This window comes from Misgurnus anguillicaudatus, chromosome 8, assembly GCF_027580225.2.
Source record: "Misgurnus anguillicaudatus chromosome 8, ASM2758022v2, whole genome shotgun sequence".
NCBI classification, from domain to species: Eukaryota; Metazoa; Chordata; class Actinopteri; order Cypriniformes; family Cobitidae; genus Misgurnus; species Misgurnus anguillicaudatus.
Genome location: NC_073344.2, coordinates 22,217,230 through 22,235,782, shown reverse-complemented (window position 1 = coordinate 22,235,782; position 18,553 = coordinate 22,217,230). Strand labels below are relative to the sequence as shown.

At 36.2% G+C, this 18,553-nt stretch overlaps 3 protein-coding genes across 5 annotated transcripts in view; all 3 read right to left on the bottom strand.

Annotated features, from left to right (window-relative positions):
* The window catches only part of esyt1b (extended synaptotagmin-like protein 1b), a 42,551-nt gene extending 35,372 nt beyond the window's left edge, over positions 1-7,179 (bottom strand). Inside the window, exons 1-6 of the mRNA XM_073870483.1 lie at positions 6,453-7,179; positions 5,509-5,550; positions 3,124-3,258; positions 2,403-2,476; positions 2,195-2,267; positions 2,010-2,099 (exon numbers count right to left, since the gene is read on the bottom strand). Of these exons, the coding sequence (XP_073726584.1) occupies positions 2,010-2,099; positions 2,195-2,267; positions 2,403-2,476; positions 3,124-3,258; positions 5,509-5,550; positions 6,453-6,794 (756 nt within the window). The 5' untranslated portion in view covers positions 6,795-7,179. The remainder of the gene's footprint in view (positions 1-2,009; positions 2,100-2,194; positions 2,268-2,402; positions 2,477-3,123; positions 3,259-5,508; positions 5,551-6,452) is intronic.
* Positions 7,180-10,159: 2,980 nt separating this feature from the next.
* On the bottom strand, positions 10,160-15,975 carry zc3h10 (zinc finger CCCH-type containing 10). Its single transcript, XM_055214127.2, has 3 exons — positions 15,872-15,975; positions 11,254-12,543; positions 10,160-11,128 (listed from the first exon to the last, which is right to left on the bottom strand). The coding sequence occupies exons 2-3, from the start codon at positions 12,394-12,396 to the stop codon at positions 10,622-10,624; spliced, it is 1,650 nt and encodes a 549-aa protein (XP_055070102.1). The 5' UTR covers positions 12,397-12,543; positions 15,872-15,975; the 3' UTR covers positions 10,160-10,621.
* A 671-nt stretch (positions 15,976-16,646) lies between these two features.
* On the bottom strand, positions 16,647-18,426 carry cox6c (cytochrome c oxidase subunit 6C). 3 transcript variants are annotated; one of them, XM_055214137.2, is made up of 4 exons: positions 18,269-18,426; positions 17,534-17,645; positions 16,955-17,092; positions 16,647-16,757 (listed from the first exon to the last, which is right to left on the bottom strand). In XM_055214137.2, the coding sequence occupies exons 2-3, from the start codon at positions 17,636-17,638 to the stop codon at positions 16,961-16,963; spliced, it is 237 nt and encodes a 78-aa protein (XP_055070112.1). In that variant the 5' UTR covers positions 17,639-17,645; positions 18,269-18,426; the 3' UTR covers positions 16,647-16,757; positions 16,955-16,960. The 3 variants fall into 3 exon arrangements, with proteins under 3 accessions (XP_055070112.1, XP_055070111.1, XP_055070109.1); XM_055214136.2 differs by lacking the exon at positions 18,269-18,426 and having other exon boundaries at positions 16,926-17,092; XM_055214134.1 differs by lacking the exon at positions 18,269-18,426 and having other exon boundaries at positions 16,958-17,092.
* Between the last annotated feature and the right edge of the window lie 127 nt (positions 18,427-18,553).

Here is an 18,553-nt window from a genome sequence, read left to right as displayed (position 1 = left end):
TTTAAACCACAACTTCTCATCTTCCTCGGTTCTGTGTGACGAGCCAGCACGACGTCACGTAATTTCGTAATGACGTCAAAAGGTCACGTGTTACATATATGAAACGCACATTTGCAGACCATTTTAAACAATAAACTGACACAAAGATATTAATTAGTATCATTTGACGTACAACAACGTCGGAACGGTCCTCTTTCTCCACACTCGTAAACACTGGGGCGGAGTTTCGATACGTCATCCGTGACCCTTTTGACGTGATGACGTATTACGTGAGGTCGCGCTGGCATGGCACAGAACCGGAGGAAACCAGAAGTTTTGGTTTAAAAGTGTATATTTTTATTTTTATTGCCAAAAATGACAATCGTTTCGCTAGATAAGACCCTTATAACTCGTGTGGGGTCATTTGGAGTCCTTTGAAACTGCAATTTTAAACTGCATTAAACTGTCAAGTGTTGGGGTCCATTAAAGTCCATTAAAATTAGAAAAATCCTGGAATGTTTTCCACAAAAACATAATTTCTTCTCGACTGAACAAAGAAAGACATCAACATTTTGGATGAATGACATGGTGGTGAGTAAATTATCTGGTTTTTTTTTTTTTAAATGGACTAATCCTTTAACTAGCATTGACTCAGCAGTCACAACTTTGTTTCAGCATTGTAGCAACATTGTACTTAATTTAATGTTGGGGCGTAACATCACAGTCAGTGCTATGTTGAGATTGGCCTGTTTTCCAGCGGTCTTTTGTATGAACTAAGTTTACATAAGGAGGAGAAAACAATCGTACAGAACTCTTATCATTCATCTATGCCTAGGTAAATACAGTTTTATATTCTACGGCACCTTTAAGATAAGTAATGTTAAATGTCGCTATTTGGTTTAAAGGAATATTCCATTTTCTTAAAAGAAAAATCCAGATAATTTACTCACCACCATGTCATCCAGGGTGTTGATGTCTTTCTTTGTTCGGTCGAGAAGAGGTTGTGTTTTTTGGGGAAAACATTGCAGGATTTTTCTCATTTTGGTGGACTTTGGTGGAGCCCAACATTTAATACTTAACACTTAACAGATTTTTTCAACGGAGTTTCAAAGGACTATAAACAATCCCAAACGAGGCATAAGGGTATAAAAATAACAAATATACACTTTTAAAGCACAACTTCTCGTCTAGATCCGTTTGTGATGCGCTAGCGTGACCCCACGCAACACGTCATCACATCAAGAGGTCACAGAGGACGAACGCGAAACTCCGCCCAAGTGTTTACAAGTGTTGAGAAAGAGGACCGTTCCTACGATGTTGTATGTGGAATGATACTAATTAATGTCTTTGTGTCAGTTTATTGTTTACAATGGTCCGCAAATGTGCGTTTTATATATGTAACACGTGACCTCTCTACGTCACTACGCATTTACGTTAGGTCGCGCTGGACCGGACCTAAGCGAAAATTTGTGCTTTAAAAGAGGATATTTTTTATTTTTATTGTCAAAAATGACAATCGTTTCGCTAGATAAGACCCTTATGCCTCGTTTGGGATTGTTTATAGTCCTTTGAAACTCCGTTGAAAAAAACTGTTAAGTGTTGAGTTAAGTATTAAATGTTGGTGTCTATTAAAGTCCATTAAAATTAGAAAAATCCTGCAATGTTTTCCTCAAAAAACATAATTTCTTCTCGACTGAACAAAGAAAGACATCAACATTTTGGATGACATGGTGGTGAGTAAATTATCTGGATTTTTCTTTTAAGAAAATGGAATATTCCTTTAATAATTTGTAAATATAATGCAATGATATATGTTATTAAAAGACATTTATATTTACATTTTTGTGCAATATTAAACTGTACTTGTCAAAATGATTTGCAGCATCCGGATTACCGTGTGTTATTAGTTTTTTTAACAATTGTTATCTAGAAATAACAAACCTGCAAATGTCGCGACTGGCCAATCAGAATCAAACATTCCAACAAGCCGTGTAATCAAATTTTTTAAGAATATGTTTGTAGAAACGTACAGGTCTTTGAATGAAGAACATGGTCACAGCGCCCACGATAGGGACGTTACCAATCAGAGGCTCCAAAATCACACGCATCATACCTTGAAGCTGGAGGACAAAGTAAAAGTAAGAAACAATAAATGTGGGGCTGTGTATTAGTTTTCCTGTTACAACACATAAGAGAGAAGTCTTCTGAAACTCACCTGTATTCCCTTCACACCTGCTTTACAGAAATACCTCTTAATCTCAACGTTGATCTCAGCGTTTCCCACATAACTGCAAAGAAACGTCAAATCGCTTTGTAAAAAACAGACGCAATGCAGAGAACACTTAGCTTATTGAGTTCACAACAGACAATTACTCTTTGTGGAACCTCTGTCGTGTGGCCCTGTAAATGAATTAATGTGTTACCTGATGTAAACGTCAAGCAGGATTTGACCTTTGTTAGTTTCTGTATGGGTCTTCACTCCAACCACCTTCATAGGCTGGAATATTGAGAGGAGATTCAATCAAATTGAAACTGTAGCATCTGCACATATTGACTTGCAATAACGTTGCCCTATAATAATAGTTTATCCGATGTAATACATCTATAATTATGTATAACTTATAATATATATGTATGTATGTGTATATTTAAAAATTCACCATTATAATACGCAACAACAGTTTAAAATGACTTTAAACTTAACTCTTTCCCTGCCATTGACAAGTTATCTCATCAATAAAGAGAAAATGCTTCCCTGTGAGTTTTACGGCAATCCATATTTTCGCTATTATCCACTAGGTTGCGCTCTTACCCATATGCAAATATCTCAGCGTTTTGCTCAAAATTTGGTATTTCTAAAGAAACCTACCATATTTGAAAAGTTTAAAAGCAGAGGGGATCTGTTCTTTTATTTGACATATTGTATGTTTATATATTTAAAGGGAACATATCATGAAAATCTGACTTTTTTCATGTTTAAGTGCTATAATTGGGTCCCCGCTACATCTATCAACCTAGAAAATGTGAAAAAGGACAGAACACTTCATCTAAATAGTTTCTGTTGCAATTAGGCCACGCCCACATTAAAACTGCGGTTAAACAGAAGGAAGTATGTTACATTGGATAACAGTTTGTATTTATTACCTTGTCACCAAAATCTACTTTGGTAAAGTTGAGGGTCTGCAGATGGCTGCTGGATCCACGAATGGATGGAGCTATGGTTTCTGTCAGCAACTTCTCCAAATACTGTCCGATAAAAGGCCAAGCCTGATGGATAATCTTAGGAAAGAAAAGGATTGTGCAATAACGTTATTACAATATTTCTGACTAAATCTGCAACCCATGTCATTCATTCTGCCATACTTTCATTTTATTACACCTTTCCTTAAATTTAGGATTTTATTCATGGCATCAAATGTAAATAAAATATAAATGTTCATAGTTTTTTTAAACCGTATGTCCTAAATAAGCTGTTGTGCCATATTGAAGGGTGGGGTCGTGCATGAATAGGCATAGGATTATGGGATTGATTTTACATATGGGCTATAAAATGTGAACAAAATGTTTAATTGACATTTAATTCATTTCAATGGATTATCTAGATACTATCAGTATTGTATGTCTTAAATGAATGTAAAATAAAACTCCTTAAATAAACAAATAGGACAGCACGATAGGACTGCCTAACGATTAATCATTAACTAATCGTGTGCAGAATAAAGGTTTTTGTTTACATCATATGTGTGTGTGTGTACTGTATATAATAATTATGTATATATAAATACACACATACATGTAAATTTTTAAGAAATAAATATACTAATATATTAAGTATTTATATATAACATAAATTATAAATAAATATACAAATGTATATAAAAATTTAAATATTTCTTAAATATATACATGCATGTGTGTGTGTATTTTATAATAAATATATAAATATATATATATATATATATATATATATATATATATATATATATATATATATAGCAATAATAGCAGTAACAACATAAACAAGCGGCTGTCGCGGTCCGCACGTAACTTCCGGTAAACTCCGCTAATAATAAATAACAACAAAGTACTTTAAACGTAGTTTATTTATACGACAAGCAAAACAACAACACATAGATTACCTAGGAAACCAAAACATTTGTTATTTTCGACGAGGCATTTGTTCAAGAGATCAGTTTGGCAACTAGTCAGACCATTAAAAAAAGGAAACCGGAAGTAAGGTTCGGATCCAGACGTGTATCACCTGAGTCCGATGAAACAGTCTATATATATATATATATATATATATATATATATATATTTATTTTTATTTTTTTTTCATACACAGTACACACACACACATGTGATGTAAATAAAAACTTTTATTCTGCACACGATGAAACGAGTAAAATACCACAATATGCATCATGCAATGGTAAAAAGAAAGTTTTTATTACTTTAAATGATGTATTGTCAAAATGTTCTGTGTGTGTGTATGAATGCATGTGCATGCGTTGATGTGTGGAAAAATTTTAAGTGTATGTTGGTTACATAATGTAGTTTTTTTAATATTTAATATAGTTTAGAAGATTTTGCAAATGACAGCATTGGCATATTGCATATCTCACTTTTTGTTAATACCATGCAGCCCTAAAAGCTAATTTGCTTTTCTGTCTTTCTGTAAATAATGCATGCTTAAAACCCTAAGACATACCTGAGTCATCCTTTCAGATGAACCATTTTGTAATAAGAGTTATACTTCAATAGTTGTACTGTTAATAACTGTACACAATTCAGACACCCTTATAAAAACAGGTGAGCAACCCGTAAAATAGTTTATGTGCTACACACAAATACGTGACCCCATTCAACACCCCTGTCTATTCTCTGCTTTGCTCGCAGCTGTTTACACGGCACCATTTGTGTTTGTCATGTCACTATAGAGACCTGCTGTGGTTAAAAGCTGATAACAGAAGCTTAAGCGCCAGTTGCCAAGGCATTTTTCATGTTATTATGACTTGCAACTGCTCTACAAAACCATGCATTTCAGAAATAGCATTGTGAGTCATGCACACGGGGTATAACAAGAGTACAGTCTCTTGAATTTTTCGGCTGGGATAACTGCCAGTGTTAAATATCTCCCTTGTGAATCGATAAGGAATGTCAAGCCTAAATATTTGTGCATCTAAGGCTGGACTAAAGCATTACTGGCAATTCTGTGTGCTTCATAACACCGAAGAAGACCAACACTATACTCATAAAAACGATTGCAATGAAAATGTAATTTATTTCCCTCTTTTCAATTTAAAGAGGCTAACGGATCGAATGTAATAAATGTTGACAATATTGACAATGCATGACTTGCATAAACAGCTGTGTGTATTAATTATAAACAAAGTTTTATTATATGCATGTGGGCATCGCAGCTGTCATGACACAAGGAAGGGTGGAGTCGGGCATGGAAGGGTGATGCATGGGATTATGGGATTGACTTAAAAAACAAATGTGAATAAAATGTTTTGACCGGTTTACCTTGTTCAGCCATTCAACCTTCTCCACATCTGGGAAATTGACCTGAAATGATAATAAGAGGTTAACGCAGACTTCCAAGTACAAGGAATGTTTATGTTTTACATTTGTATGCATTTAGCAGATGCTTTAACACAAAGTGACGCATTAAAGCTGTATAATGTATTTTTTTATAGAAGAGTTCGACATAAAACAGTTTTCATAACACCAAACAATTTTAGCAAAGGATGTGGTTATGAAGAAGACAACAGGCAACCCAGGAAAACCACCTCAATGTTTATCCTTTATTTAGTTTTTTACAATAAAACTATAAATTATATGTTTTTGTTAAAACATGCATACACTTTTCACCACAGGATGGTCATGACCAAATATAGCATTAACTCATTTTCATGGAAACATCGACTGTGATGGGGATTTTTGCCAAGAATGCGGTTTCAACAATGAATCAACGTGAGACAGCGTCACCAACAGTCTTCTCCAAACCAGCATTGAGAAGTTTGAATCGAATGAATCGATTCGGACGGTTCGTTTCAATGAACAGGCGAAAAAGCCTCACCAAATCTTTGGCGTCATTCTTAAGTGTCCTCAGGCGCCCTCGGGTGTGATTTCACCTGTCATGTATGTAGTAAAATAACTTTTTATATCAATTTTTTCAAGTTCATCACAATATATTTCGTGTTTTAACTGTGTCACCTCACAGTACCTCGAGGATTCTTCTTGTCAGTGGAATGATTTATAACCGCGGCGCGAATCGGTTCAGTTGAATCCTTACAACGAACGATGCATTTTAAGCAGCTCTCGTTCGTTTATTAAGATTTAAATACGTTTTACATTACATATTTGGATTTTGAGGGGATTTATCTGGACACTGCAATACTGTTAGTAAGCAGTTTTATTAACAACCAAAATATTCACTTTTCGTGCCATGCGCATCGTTTTCTTACCCAAGAAGGCAGATCTTTCCTACTTCTGAATGACTTTGTGGACATACATTCCTGTTCATCGCTGACTAACTCTATAGCAGACCTCAGTCTCGCCTCCTTTGCCTCTCGAGAGTGTTTCCATCCTGCGTATATCATCCCGAACGCCACCAAACTAGTGCTCATCCGATAGTAACCAGCCAGGTAGACGGGCAACAAGGCGGTGATACATTTCCCAAAAGTCCACAAGATAGCTTTGGCATGGAAGAATTTAGTTTTAGGGACCTCCATTTCTTCGGATGGACTGTCCCGAGCTAAATCGGTCTTCTTTTCCGAATCCGAGCCATTTGTGTCGGCGCGTGACATTGCGGAGCTTCGTTTCGTACGCAGATTTGGGCAAAGTGAGGTCGCGATTACCAAGCCCTAGGCGATTTGCAACCCAAATTAAACATCTGGTGGCGACTTGACGTTGCAGTTCGGTCCGTGTTGTATGCGAGTATGGACTGATGTGAAATGCTGCAGATGGATCCGATCACACTGCAGATCGATAAAGAAAGGGAAGCGAAATCGCCCACCTCGACGCCTTTCCGTTTGGCACGACGATGGTTTTGCCTCTTGCGGTATTTGTGTGTCTGTAAGCGCGAGCTGTGGGTCTGTGCCGTTATGTGAGATCCACGCCCACGGAAAACGTCGCAGTTGTGCAACAGGGGCAACAACTTTGCTGGGTGGGAGCTGAAAAGGATCTTTTATCTTTCAGTGCAGTAGATCTCAACCATCTTTCAACTCCCCTCCTTTGTCAACAGCAATATTTGAAGGCACCCCAAACACTTTCTATTCAGTAAAATTAGCTGGTATAAGGTGGCAGTAGCTGGTCTAAGCTGGTCCTCCCGGCTTGGCACAGCTGGTCTTCCAGCCTGACCAGCTTAAAAAGTGACCAAAACACAGCTAGACCAGCTTAAAAGTGACCAAAACCAGCTGGGAGACCAGCTCACCAGCTTGTGTTGGTTTTAGCTGGATTTTTCAGTATAGGGCCAACACCCACACTGCAAAAAAAAAAAAAAAAATGATTTAGTATTTTTGTCTTGTTTTCAAGAAAATAAGTCTAGTTTTTAGACCAAAAATATAAAATTTAAGTAATTTTGTGCATAAAACAAGCAAAAAAATCTGCCAATGCGGTAAGCAAACTTATCTTGAATTTTTCCTGCATTTAGTGTGTTCAAGATTTTTTGCTTGTTTTATGCACAAAATCACTTAAATTTGATATTTTTTGTGTCTTAAAACTAGACTTATTTTCTTGGGTCGTTTTGCTCATTAAGAAAAAGCATCTTAATTTAAGAATTTTTTGATATTTTTACTGAAATCAAGAAAAAAGTACTAAGATTTTTTTTCTTGAAAATCATTTTTTGCAGTGCAATACCCATTCTTGTCTTTGGAAAACTTTAACTTTAATGAACTTTTTTGATCCACTTCGAATGTTGACTAGTGTAATTTTAAGTAACCTTGAAGTTTGCCCCCTTAAAATTTTAATGTTTACAGCTCGGTTCTGTCAAAAATGCTATTGTGACGAGTCAAAATTGTATAATTGTCCAATGTATAATAAAGGTTCTTTGTTAGGGTTTGGTTCCTTTAATTCACGGAAACGTTACACAAAAGGTTCATTGTAGGAGAATCAAGAGTTTATCAATTCGCTACATAATAATGTAGTACACATGAACAAAAGTGTAGTAATCACAAGAATACACTTCAGTATATTACAATTTTCAACAGCTTCTTGTAGTACATACTGAAGTATACATTGTTTGACTGAAACCAAAATGGTTCTTCCATGGCGTCACTATGAAGAACCCTTTATAGTAGGCTATTATAGCACCTTTATTTGTGAAGTGTGTATTCATAACGCAATGGTGAGCAGTCAGAATCCTTTAAAAAAGGTTAAAGAATAGTTAACGTTAAAGGTAGACCAATTAATCGTTGCGTCCGTTGCTTCACATCATTATGAAGTCATTAATTTGCTGACTAGATGTTGTATTAGCAGAGAAACAACAGCAGGAACCCAAGTTTGTCTTCAGGACGCTAATATTACCTCAAACAGTTACACAGAAATACATGCAGATAAATCCAACCCAAATGTTAATGTCATGATTATTACCATAGATTTGCTTTAGTTTATATCCAGCTGGTTAATTTATCCATAATTTATCATGCATTATGCAGCTGTCGGCTACGTTAACATAACAAATCAAAATCTAATTTCAGTTATTTTTATCACTATAATACATCTTTTGTTATTTTGATTAGATAATCACTAAGGGGCGGTTTCCCGGACAGTGATTAGATTAGTCCTAGACTAAAATAAATGTAAGAGCTGTCCAAAACTGAAAACAAATATCTTAAAATACATCAGTGCCCTTTGTTTAGCCTCAAAATGCACACCAGTAATGGTTTTAGGAAGACATGTTTGTTGAAACTTGTTATTTTTCCTAATTAAACTAAGGCCTAGTCCTGGCTTAAACTAATCCCTGTCTGGGAAACCACCCTAAATATTTAAACAAAAGCAAATAAGGTACAAGACTACACATATAATATACATTTATGTCATTTGAATTTTACCAGTGGGAGTATTTCATAGAGGTATTTACTTCAATACTTAATATTATTGATTTATTTATATTTCATTTACCACATTTTTCATGGTTCAGTATTGTTGTTGTATTACATTTCAGCAGTGTTTCACTTTTAGTTTTATGTTTGTTTTTTATCCAGTGTCCGTTTTAAAAATATCAGTCGATTAATCGGTTATCGGCAAGAAGGGACCAAAACTAAAAAAATCTCTGGTTGCACATGATTGAAGTAAGTTTTCATAAATGATTTTTCTTTTAAAAAAAAATTGTTGGATCTACGTAATTTAATTTTGTACACCAGTTTAACATGATTGAATCAAATTTTCTTAAAATGAAATTAATTTTAATTAATGCTAATTTCATTTTAAGAAAACCTAATTTAATTACGTGCAACCGATTTCCAGAAGTTTTTTTTCAGTGAACTTAGTTTTCGGTAAAATCCATCGACCTAGTTAATGTGACTTCTAACATCATTTAAAAGTAATTCTAGAGGAACCAATAAAGAATACATTTACATGGAAGGTATCTACAATGAAGTTTTGACTTAACTAGCTGAAATAATACCATTTCAACTAGTTCCCTTGTAAAAATTCTTAAAGAAATGACTTATATAATTTTTATTTACATATAAAACAATTCAATTAATTAAACAAGATTCTATTGCATAACCAAAAAATTATTAATATTTTTTTTATCACATAGGTGTTGGCAATAATGATATAAATCATCAAGAGGAACATTGTTGCTACGTTAAAATCTGAAATTGCCATTTTTAAATAATATATTTTTACTGAATTGATTTATTTAGCAAAAGCTTTATCGATTAGGTAAAATTTGGCTACTGGGTTTATTAGTCACAATGAACAAAAATCTAGAGGTTATTTAAAAAAATTACACGTGTATCCGAGATGTCAACGTAACATTATTCCATAAATGAACAGCATGTAATGGCATGGGACAGTGTTCAAACTATTAACACAAGTTTGGTTTTTGTTCGATCAACACATAAAACAAATACTCAGCACTCACCTGATGTGGAAGAACAATAAAAAAAAATTGGCAAAACACGTTGCTCACAAAGGAGATATTACAACATTTTAAACTCACAAATTTCTGTTGTTTGAAACGGAAATTGATAATGTTTAATTACTGAAAGACCAACAATTGGTTTACACAAAACAATTCACATAACAAACTATGAAAGAAAAGTCAGATTTACCCTAATAGTTAATCCACAATCATTCTGTAGTCATTATTAGTGCAATATTTACATCTTTCAAAAGGAGTTCAAATGAGAGTGTTTATAAACGTCCAATTGGAGAGTAGAGATTTATGATGCCAATCTCAAAGAAGTCCGTATGGCAAACATTTGCTCTCTGGTTTAAGCAATGGCGCACTAAAAATATCGAAAAAACCTAAATCACGAGTTTCTGTAATTTCCTTATACAGAAAGCTAAAAATTCAAATCAGTCAAACTTATATCCCACCACAATCACCAAAAACAAAAGGGTTTTTGCAACTCATATAAAGAAAAACAAGCATGTAGATATTGCTGAAGACATTAGCATCATGCTAATGAGGTATAGTTGTGATTCTCATACTCTGACTGGCTATGGGGTAAGACACCATCGGTGTGGTGGCGTGACTCATCGTGATACCAGGCAACGGCTGGGCCATCGACACCGCAACCGGTGCCACCGAAACCGCTACAGGGGCCATGGAAACAGGTGGCGCCATTCCCTGGGCAATGGTTTGAGCGAGCGCGGCCGAGATGGGATCGGGGTTCAAATGAGGAGGGGGCGCTGTAGGGGGTGCAGCATTAGACGGTGGGGCGGTCGGAGCCCCAGATGGGGCCACCAGATCTTGTTGGGTCACAGGGCGTGGCTGGAGACCGGCACTGCTGAGAGTGGTGTGAGTCTGGGCAATGCCGTGGTTGTAGGAGCTCACCGAACCAACAGGGGGAGCCAGACTCTGCTCGGACGGAGCTGGGGTTGAGGACAGAGTCATTACTTTAGCCTGGTTTCGGAACTGAGCGTTCTGGTCTAAGAGGACCTCATTGGTGGCAATGAGATTGGACACCTTGTGGGAAGAAATGGAAATTTAGTATGCACTTAATATGCAGTTGCAAGTAAATTATGAATGAAAGAGTAAAAAAGAAAAAGAGTTAAATTACTCATTTATGCACATTAATAGACATCCATCACCTGTTTCTTAAGCTCCTCCACTCTTTTTCTTAGTAGTGCATTCTCCTCCTCTAGTAAGCGATATTCCAGTGGTCTAGTTGGCAGTGCGGTTTGAACTCCCAGGTCATAATGTCCACCGCCGACCCCATCGGCAAATCTTAGACCATCCAAGCGCCGTCTTTTTAGCTGAAGGGTCGTGTGGTCCACAGGAGCTTCTACCGGCCCAGCCTCAAACATCCCATTTTCAAACAATGGGTCATACACCCTATCGTATCGCCTATGACCTGCAGTTCCCATCGACATGCAGCCACTTATAGGGCCACCACCACCTCCTCCACCCGTCAGTCCTTGGTCTCGGCATCCACCTATGCTGGGGCATCCCATCCCCATATAGCTACCTACACCGCCCCCAACCAGCCCAGACATCCCACCACAGGCAACTCCAACCCCTCCTGTTCCTGCTCCACCCGTATTGACCATCCCACTTACCCCACTCGTAACACCCATCATGCACCCGACCCCCACCCTCGACGAGGCCTCATAGTCGTAGTCCTTTCTCACGTGGCGAAACTTGCACTTATTGCCTCTCTGGCACTCACCCTTTAGGTAGTCTCTGCACATGGGCACCTCGCCACGGCTCAAAGGGAGATCGGTCGGTGACAACCCGAGCCCGGCCGCCACCTTTCCTCTCAGTCTCAGAGGCAACTCGCCAGTTTTTTTGTAATAGTCCTCATCCTCTTTGGATCCGTGAACGAATCGGCAGTTGGTGCGCACGCACTCTTTGTTCTGATAGTCGTGGCAGAATATGAACTCGTTCTTCTGGACGCCCAGATCGGGAACTTCATTGAAGTCCGGATGGCGAAAGCGACAACGCTTGCCGCGCTTGCACACGTTCCGCAAAAAGTCCCGGCAAACGCCGTCGAGTCCTAAACCGCCACTGCAGCTGTTCCCATTTCCTAATGCCCCGCCTCCTCCCATCGCGCCGGTACCTGTGTTTCCTCCTCCACAGCCTGATGAACCGCCTCCCGTTGTCGTTCGACTCTCTCCTACTCCTCCGCCCAGGCCCGACCCTGAACCGATCTCCTCTCCAACCCCGGTACCCACTCCAGTCCCACTTGCTCCCCCACCACCACCTGCCAGGTAAGTGCTATCCCGGTCAGGCATGGCGCTTGGCCCAGCGAGAATAAAAGACTGCGCTCATGTGGGTACCAGAGAGATGGAGATCATGCGAGTTTAGAAGTAATAGGTTTGTTTGAGGAAGGGAAGCGTTTAGACTTTTAACCGATTCACATCTAAACTCCACCCAGGCACCTGTAAATGTAAAACATATACAATTTATTGTTCATTTTAAAGACAAAGTAAGTGCCAAATAGACAAGAATCCTACAAGAGGTAAATTATTAAATTTAAGAATATATAATATTTATTCTTATACTTTAATGATAAAATGGGGTGGTGATGGCGCAGTAAGACACATGCCTTTGGTGTGAGAGACCCGGGTTCGAATCCACCGTGACACATCATTGTGTCCCTGAGCAATACACTTAACCCCTAGTTGTGTGCGACCTCTGACATATATAGCAATCGTAAGTCGCTTTGGATAAAAGCGTCAGCTAAATAAAATAAATTTTAAACATAATTTTTCACTCAACATTTCTGCAAACATACTGGGGGTGAAAATATCTATGCGAGTATCATGATATTTTGTTTGGCAATATTCCCTAAAATTATATCCTATTATATCTATAAAAAAAAGCAAAAAACTGGAAACATCCCAATATACCGACTTCCCTTTACAGTATCGCAATCTATCGCATTATAACACGTGTATCCATTTTTTCCCGATACACAACCCTATAACATAACCCTACAGACCTTACAACTGTTTTGATGAAAATTTCAGCCTTCTGTATAGACGGTTTCATCGGACGCACGTGATACACGTCTGGATCCGAACCTTACTTCCGGTTTCGTTTTTTAATGATCTGACTAGTTGCTAAACTGATCTCTTGAACAAATCCTCGTCGAAAATAACAAATGCTTTGGTTTTTCCTAGCTAATCTATGTTTTTTTTTTTGCTTGTTAAATAAATAAACTACGTTTAAAGTACTTTGTTGTTATTTATTATTAGCAGGGTTTACCGGAAGTTTCGTGCGGACCGCGACAGCCGCTTGTTTATGTTGTGACTGCTGAAACCGTCTATAACACTTTTTTTCTCAAATAAAGCTTCAAAAATTATTATTACTTCCTGCTGGAATTGCAAAAAATGAATAACTGAATCTAACACAAAAAATCTAGATGTATTATCTGGACATAAAATGAACTCTTTTTCTCAACAAAATTAAAAATCATCCAAAAGTAATATACTAGTTAAAAAAAATGTTATTTTAGTAATTATTTACATTTCAGCTAAATATATCATGTATCATACCATTAAGACACCATTGTAATCATTTTAACACATCTTACACCCTTAGTCCAATCCAAAGGGGAAACTGATTTGTGGGGTCCAACTACTTAACAAATTTTGGACCCTTCCTAACAAGTATTTATTGATGAACAAGGTCAAAGAGATTTCTTTTAAACCTGTATTATCCTGTCAAAACCTTTATCAACTCAAAATTCTAACTAAATATAGACGTTTCAGCAGTAACAACATAAACAAGCAGCTGTCGCGGTCCGCACGTAACTTCCTGTAAACTCCGCTAAGAATAAATAACAACAAAGTTCTTTAAACGTGGTTTATTTATATAACAAGCAAAAAAAAACAACAAATAGATTACCTAGGAAACCAAAACATTTGTTATTTTCGACGAGGCATTTGTTCAAGAGATCAGTTTAGCAATTTCAGACCATTAAAAAAATGTAAGTAAAGTGTATCGTGTCAGCAGCGCACGTGTGTCCGATGAAACCGTCTATAGATATAAATTGCACATTCTTTAATTCACAATCAGAAACACTTATACATCTATTTTGGAAATGTAACTATAAATAAAATGTAAAGCATTTTAGGAAGATGCTTGCCAATTCATTGCTGACTACTTATAAAGATTTTGAGCTTTGCCTTAAGGATGTTTTGTTTTGTTACTTTTGAGAAGCAATAGGAAAATACTATGTAATTTAATTTTTTGCTAATACTATTTTATCAGGGTTTTAGTTAACTTCAAATTCAAGGACCTTTCAAGGACTTTTCAGGTCCAATACACTCAAACTCAATGACTAAATGTAGGGACAAATTTCAAGTAAGAGCAAGGTTACATCGTGTTACCTTTTAAAATACATGGTTACAGATCTCTTTCGAGGGAACTCGCACTGCGTCACTGCAGTGACACTTTGGTGTCTCCAGAGGTAAGTGCGTCTGAATGTGTATATCAAATTCAACCAATGGTGAGGCTTAACAACAAAGACAGGGTGACGCGGGAGCCAGGAAGTATATCACTATCTGAAATATTGCCAAAGACGTTACAGGGACACGGGAAGTATGGCAAGGGAGACGCAGCATCTCGTTCCCTTCTCAGGGAACAACAGTTACATACGTAACCCGAGACGTTTTCATGAGTCAAACACAACTATGCAAAAAAGCAAATTGGCAGTTTAGCACGTGTGCTTAAAAAGTCTAGAATTGTATGATATTATCCTACACTACACAGGAAATAATATGGATTTTTTCCAGAAAACTTCTTGCATAAAATAGATTCAAACACTTTTAATGACCTGTATCTATGTATGTATTTTCAAAAATTTCCCAGGGCCTTGAACCCCCCCAGATTCACAAACTTTCAAGGACTTCAAGGACCCGTGGGAACCCTGTTTTATACACAAATGCAAGACTATGAAAGTTAACCCTCGTTTTTCTCATTCTCAAGAAGATATTTAAACTTACACTATATTATCATCTTTAACTAGTAACAAAAAGGTAACTGAAACTTTAAATGTATGCTCACTTCTTGGTGTTTTTAAATAATTTTGTATCGACTGGCTTTCTTTTAACCCCTTGGCTTTTCTTTTTTCTTCACCGTTCTGTTATTATATTCACCTATGTTTTTTAAGCATAACTATAATTAAAAAAAAAAACTATTTAACAAAGTAAGACACGTCAACAAACTTCGAATTAACGTCATGTGAATACCTAGATATTGTTGGCTGGTTTGTTTGTACGAAACGAAACTTTTTTCTCATTATTTATTTGTTTAAAATATACATAAAAAAGCCATAAGCCAAACAAAAAGCCAATGTTCAGGGACTGATACATATTATAAAAGTTATCACAAAGGAATTCAAATACAGAAAGAAAAATAAATAATTAAACCTCCACACAAAACATCAAATGATAATAATAATAAAGGGTGTAAAATAAATAAATTATACAAAAACTCCAAAAAAGGAGCATACATTGAAAGTTTAGTAGCCTTTTGTACGAAACTAGACTAAACTGTAAACATTTATTTTACGTCACATGTAGTAAAACAAGTCTCTGGCACAAAGGCCTATTAGAAATAATACGTGGGTGAACTGTAAAGAAGCGAGCTAATATCTCAAACCGATAATATTAGTAACATAAACTTACCAAACACATACAAACAATCGTATTAGTTAGATAAAAGCAACCGCATTCTCGAAACACTACAAATAACACTTACATTTCGATCAAGCCCCGCTTGTCTTGTTTGAAGTTCTTCCGGTAAAGTGAACTACTGGGAAAATACACGTCAAAATAAAAGTCCTATTTTGCCGGTAGGCATTTCCTTACAAAATGTTACATAAAAAGGACGGTAAAGTGATTAAATAACATGGTACCTAAGAAATACTTTGTTTTTAATGAATAATTTGTATGTTTTTTTACTAGATCTTCAAAGAATAGTATGTGCCATATAAAATATCAAAGGTACTGTTTTGTAAGGCATCATGCTATCACTATGTTTTTAATAAGAGTTCATTTTTTAATAACTTCAAATTGTTTCCAAAAATACATTATGAACAAACTCAAAATTATTTGGTTTTGAAATGGGTTCAGCTGATACGGCTCTAACCTGTTGATGCAGGCTGTGCCCTAAAAACCGAAGAGCATTCGTTTATGATTAACACAACTAATAGCACCTTTCTAAATGACAGGCGCATGTTAATACCACCTTGCCTAAACCAGTAAAGTAAAATGTAACCTATTTAATGGCTGTCTATTAACAACACAATGACTAACATGATTATGGACAATAAATAAATTGGGGTTCAAATCAGAGTAGACATTTGGATATTTAATTAGAATACTGCCAGGAAGATTTTTAGATGAACCACAGACAGATAACTCCAGAAATACAGCATTTCTTTTAAATGATGGTAAGAAAATGAAGGAATGTTGGAAACGTGTTAGGTTACACCATTTCATATACAGGTTTAAATAAGTAATACACAGTGATAGAAGGTGTAAATAGTTTATTTGTATACTTGAGAGAACATCAGACATTTATGTTCACTTTCTTTATCTTACAAAGATTCAATCCAGACAGGGAACGCAGGGGGGCACACAACCTAAAGAGACAAAAGTAACCATTTTATTTACATTCAGGAACAGCAGCATGACAAGCTGAAAAGGTTCCCCGTTTATAATAAACACAAGGATAATTTGTCTTGGTCAATGATGCTGGCTCTACATTGACAATTACCATAGAAAACAGGGTTAAGAAGTGATGAAAATACCATAAATATGCATTCAGATGGCCACTCCCATGACATTATTTTTGTTCTGCAGAAGGCTTGACACTAGTAAAAACACCAGCTTCTCTCATGGCGTTGAACTCCTTCACAGCGTCATACTGTTTGTAGAAGTCAGCATATGCCTTTTTCCTTGGCTCGGAGACTCCGAACTGCAAAAAAAAAGAAAACAATGCAGATCCCACAAATTAAACAAACCATCCATAGATACCCAACAAAACAAGGTCCTTGATCATTAAACAAAGGACTGCAAAGTCAAACAATTTTTTATTTATTTAACTACTATATGAGATATTTATAAACAATCAAAATAGGATTGCAACGCCGTTTAATGTCTGTTTTGGAGACAGCATGATACAATTTAAAAACATTTTGTAAGAATTTATGACATAACTTTGAATTTTACTGTCAGAGTCTGAATTTTATTCATTTTTAACCTAAAAAAATATATATATACTAAAAGGATTAGAGGATTACTCGCCGAAACTAACTCAGGATTTGACGTCTTGTTTTTAACAGCAATGAACAATATAAATAGCCATTGCAGTCCAAAATGAAAGCACATTATTATTTAAGAATATAATGTAGCTGACCTTGAATGAGACTGCTGCAAACAGGGCAAGACCAAAGGCAATGGGCAGATGAAACCTCAAACGCTTGGCGAGGAGTCCTCTCATTGCTGGCTTTGTGAGTGACATTGTCGTCCTAAAAAACAGAATACAAAAACGAATATGAAAAAACTTAACTTAAAGAAATAACCAACTAATAAATTGAAGCTTTAAATAAACACTACGTGCTATTCTGTCAATCACAAATGGATGTCATAGTGACTTTCAAGACAGACACACAGTGATCACTTTAACTAAAGTTTTTCAGTGAGACATTAGTTAATTTATTCATGCACGTTGAGTATTTTAGGTTAATTTATGCACCACTAATTCTAAGTATTTTATGATCACATTTGGTTTGATGTTTAGCAGTTAGCAGTTCAGCTAATCGCTCTTATTTGCCATCACTAAACTTAATAAGCCGACATGAACGCAAAGATAAACAGTAAAGGTATTAAACAACAAAAATGGTATGCTGTTTGAATTAATATGCGTAGTTTAGTTCCTCATAACACGTTAAATTGTCTGTAGTTAACATTGGAGAGCTAAATGACAAGGAGGGAAGATATGGACTACACTTCACAAAAGGATTTATACTTAAATTGACCTGGAAAGCTATTTCAGTATGATCGAAAACACATTATCAACTTATTAACATATTTTACACAACATGTACATTACACTTCACGTCACAAACATGTACAAACTTTGATATTTTACCGTTTAATTCACGACCTTCAGCACACACGTCCGGGTGTCTCGAAGCGAAAGCGTTTATGGGGCCTGACTACGGATACTTACGAAGGACAAAACACACGGCGCAAACGCGCCATTCAGGTCAACATGAGGTGGTGTTTATTCAAATTCCGGTGAAACAGGAAAAAAATACATTTAAATAAATATTAATACATTCACAGCATTTTATTAAATGTATTTATGAAATTTTTGTTTAATAAATAATCTAACATTTTCAGACGGAGTGTGGTAGCTACGCATTTGCATTTT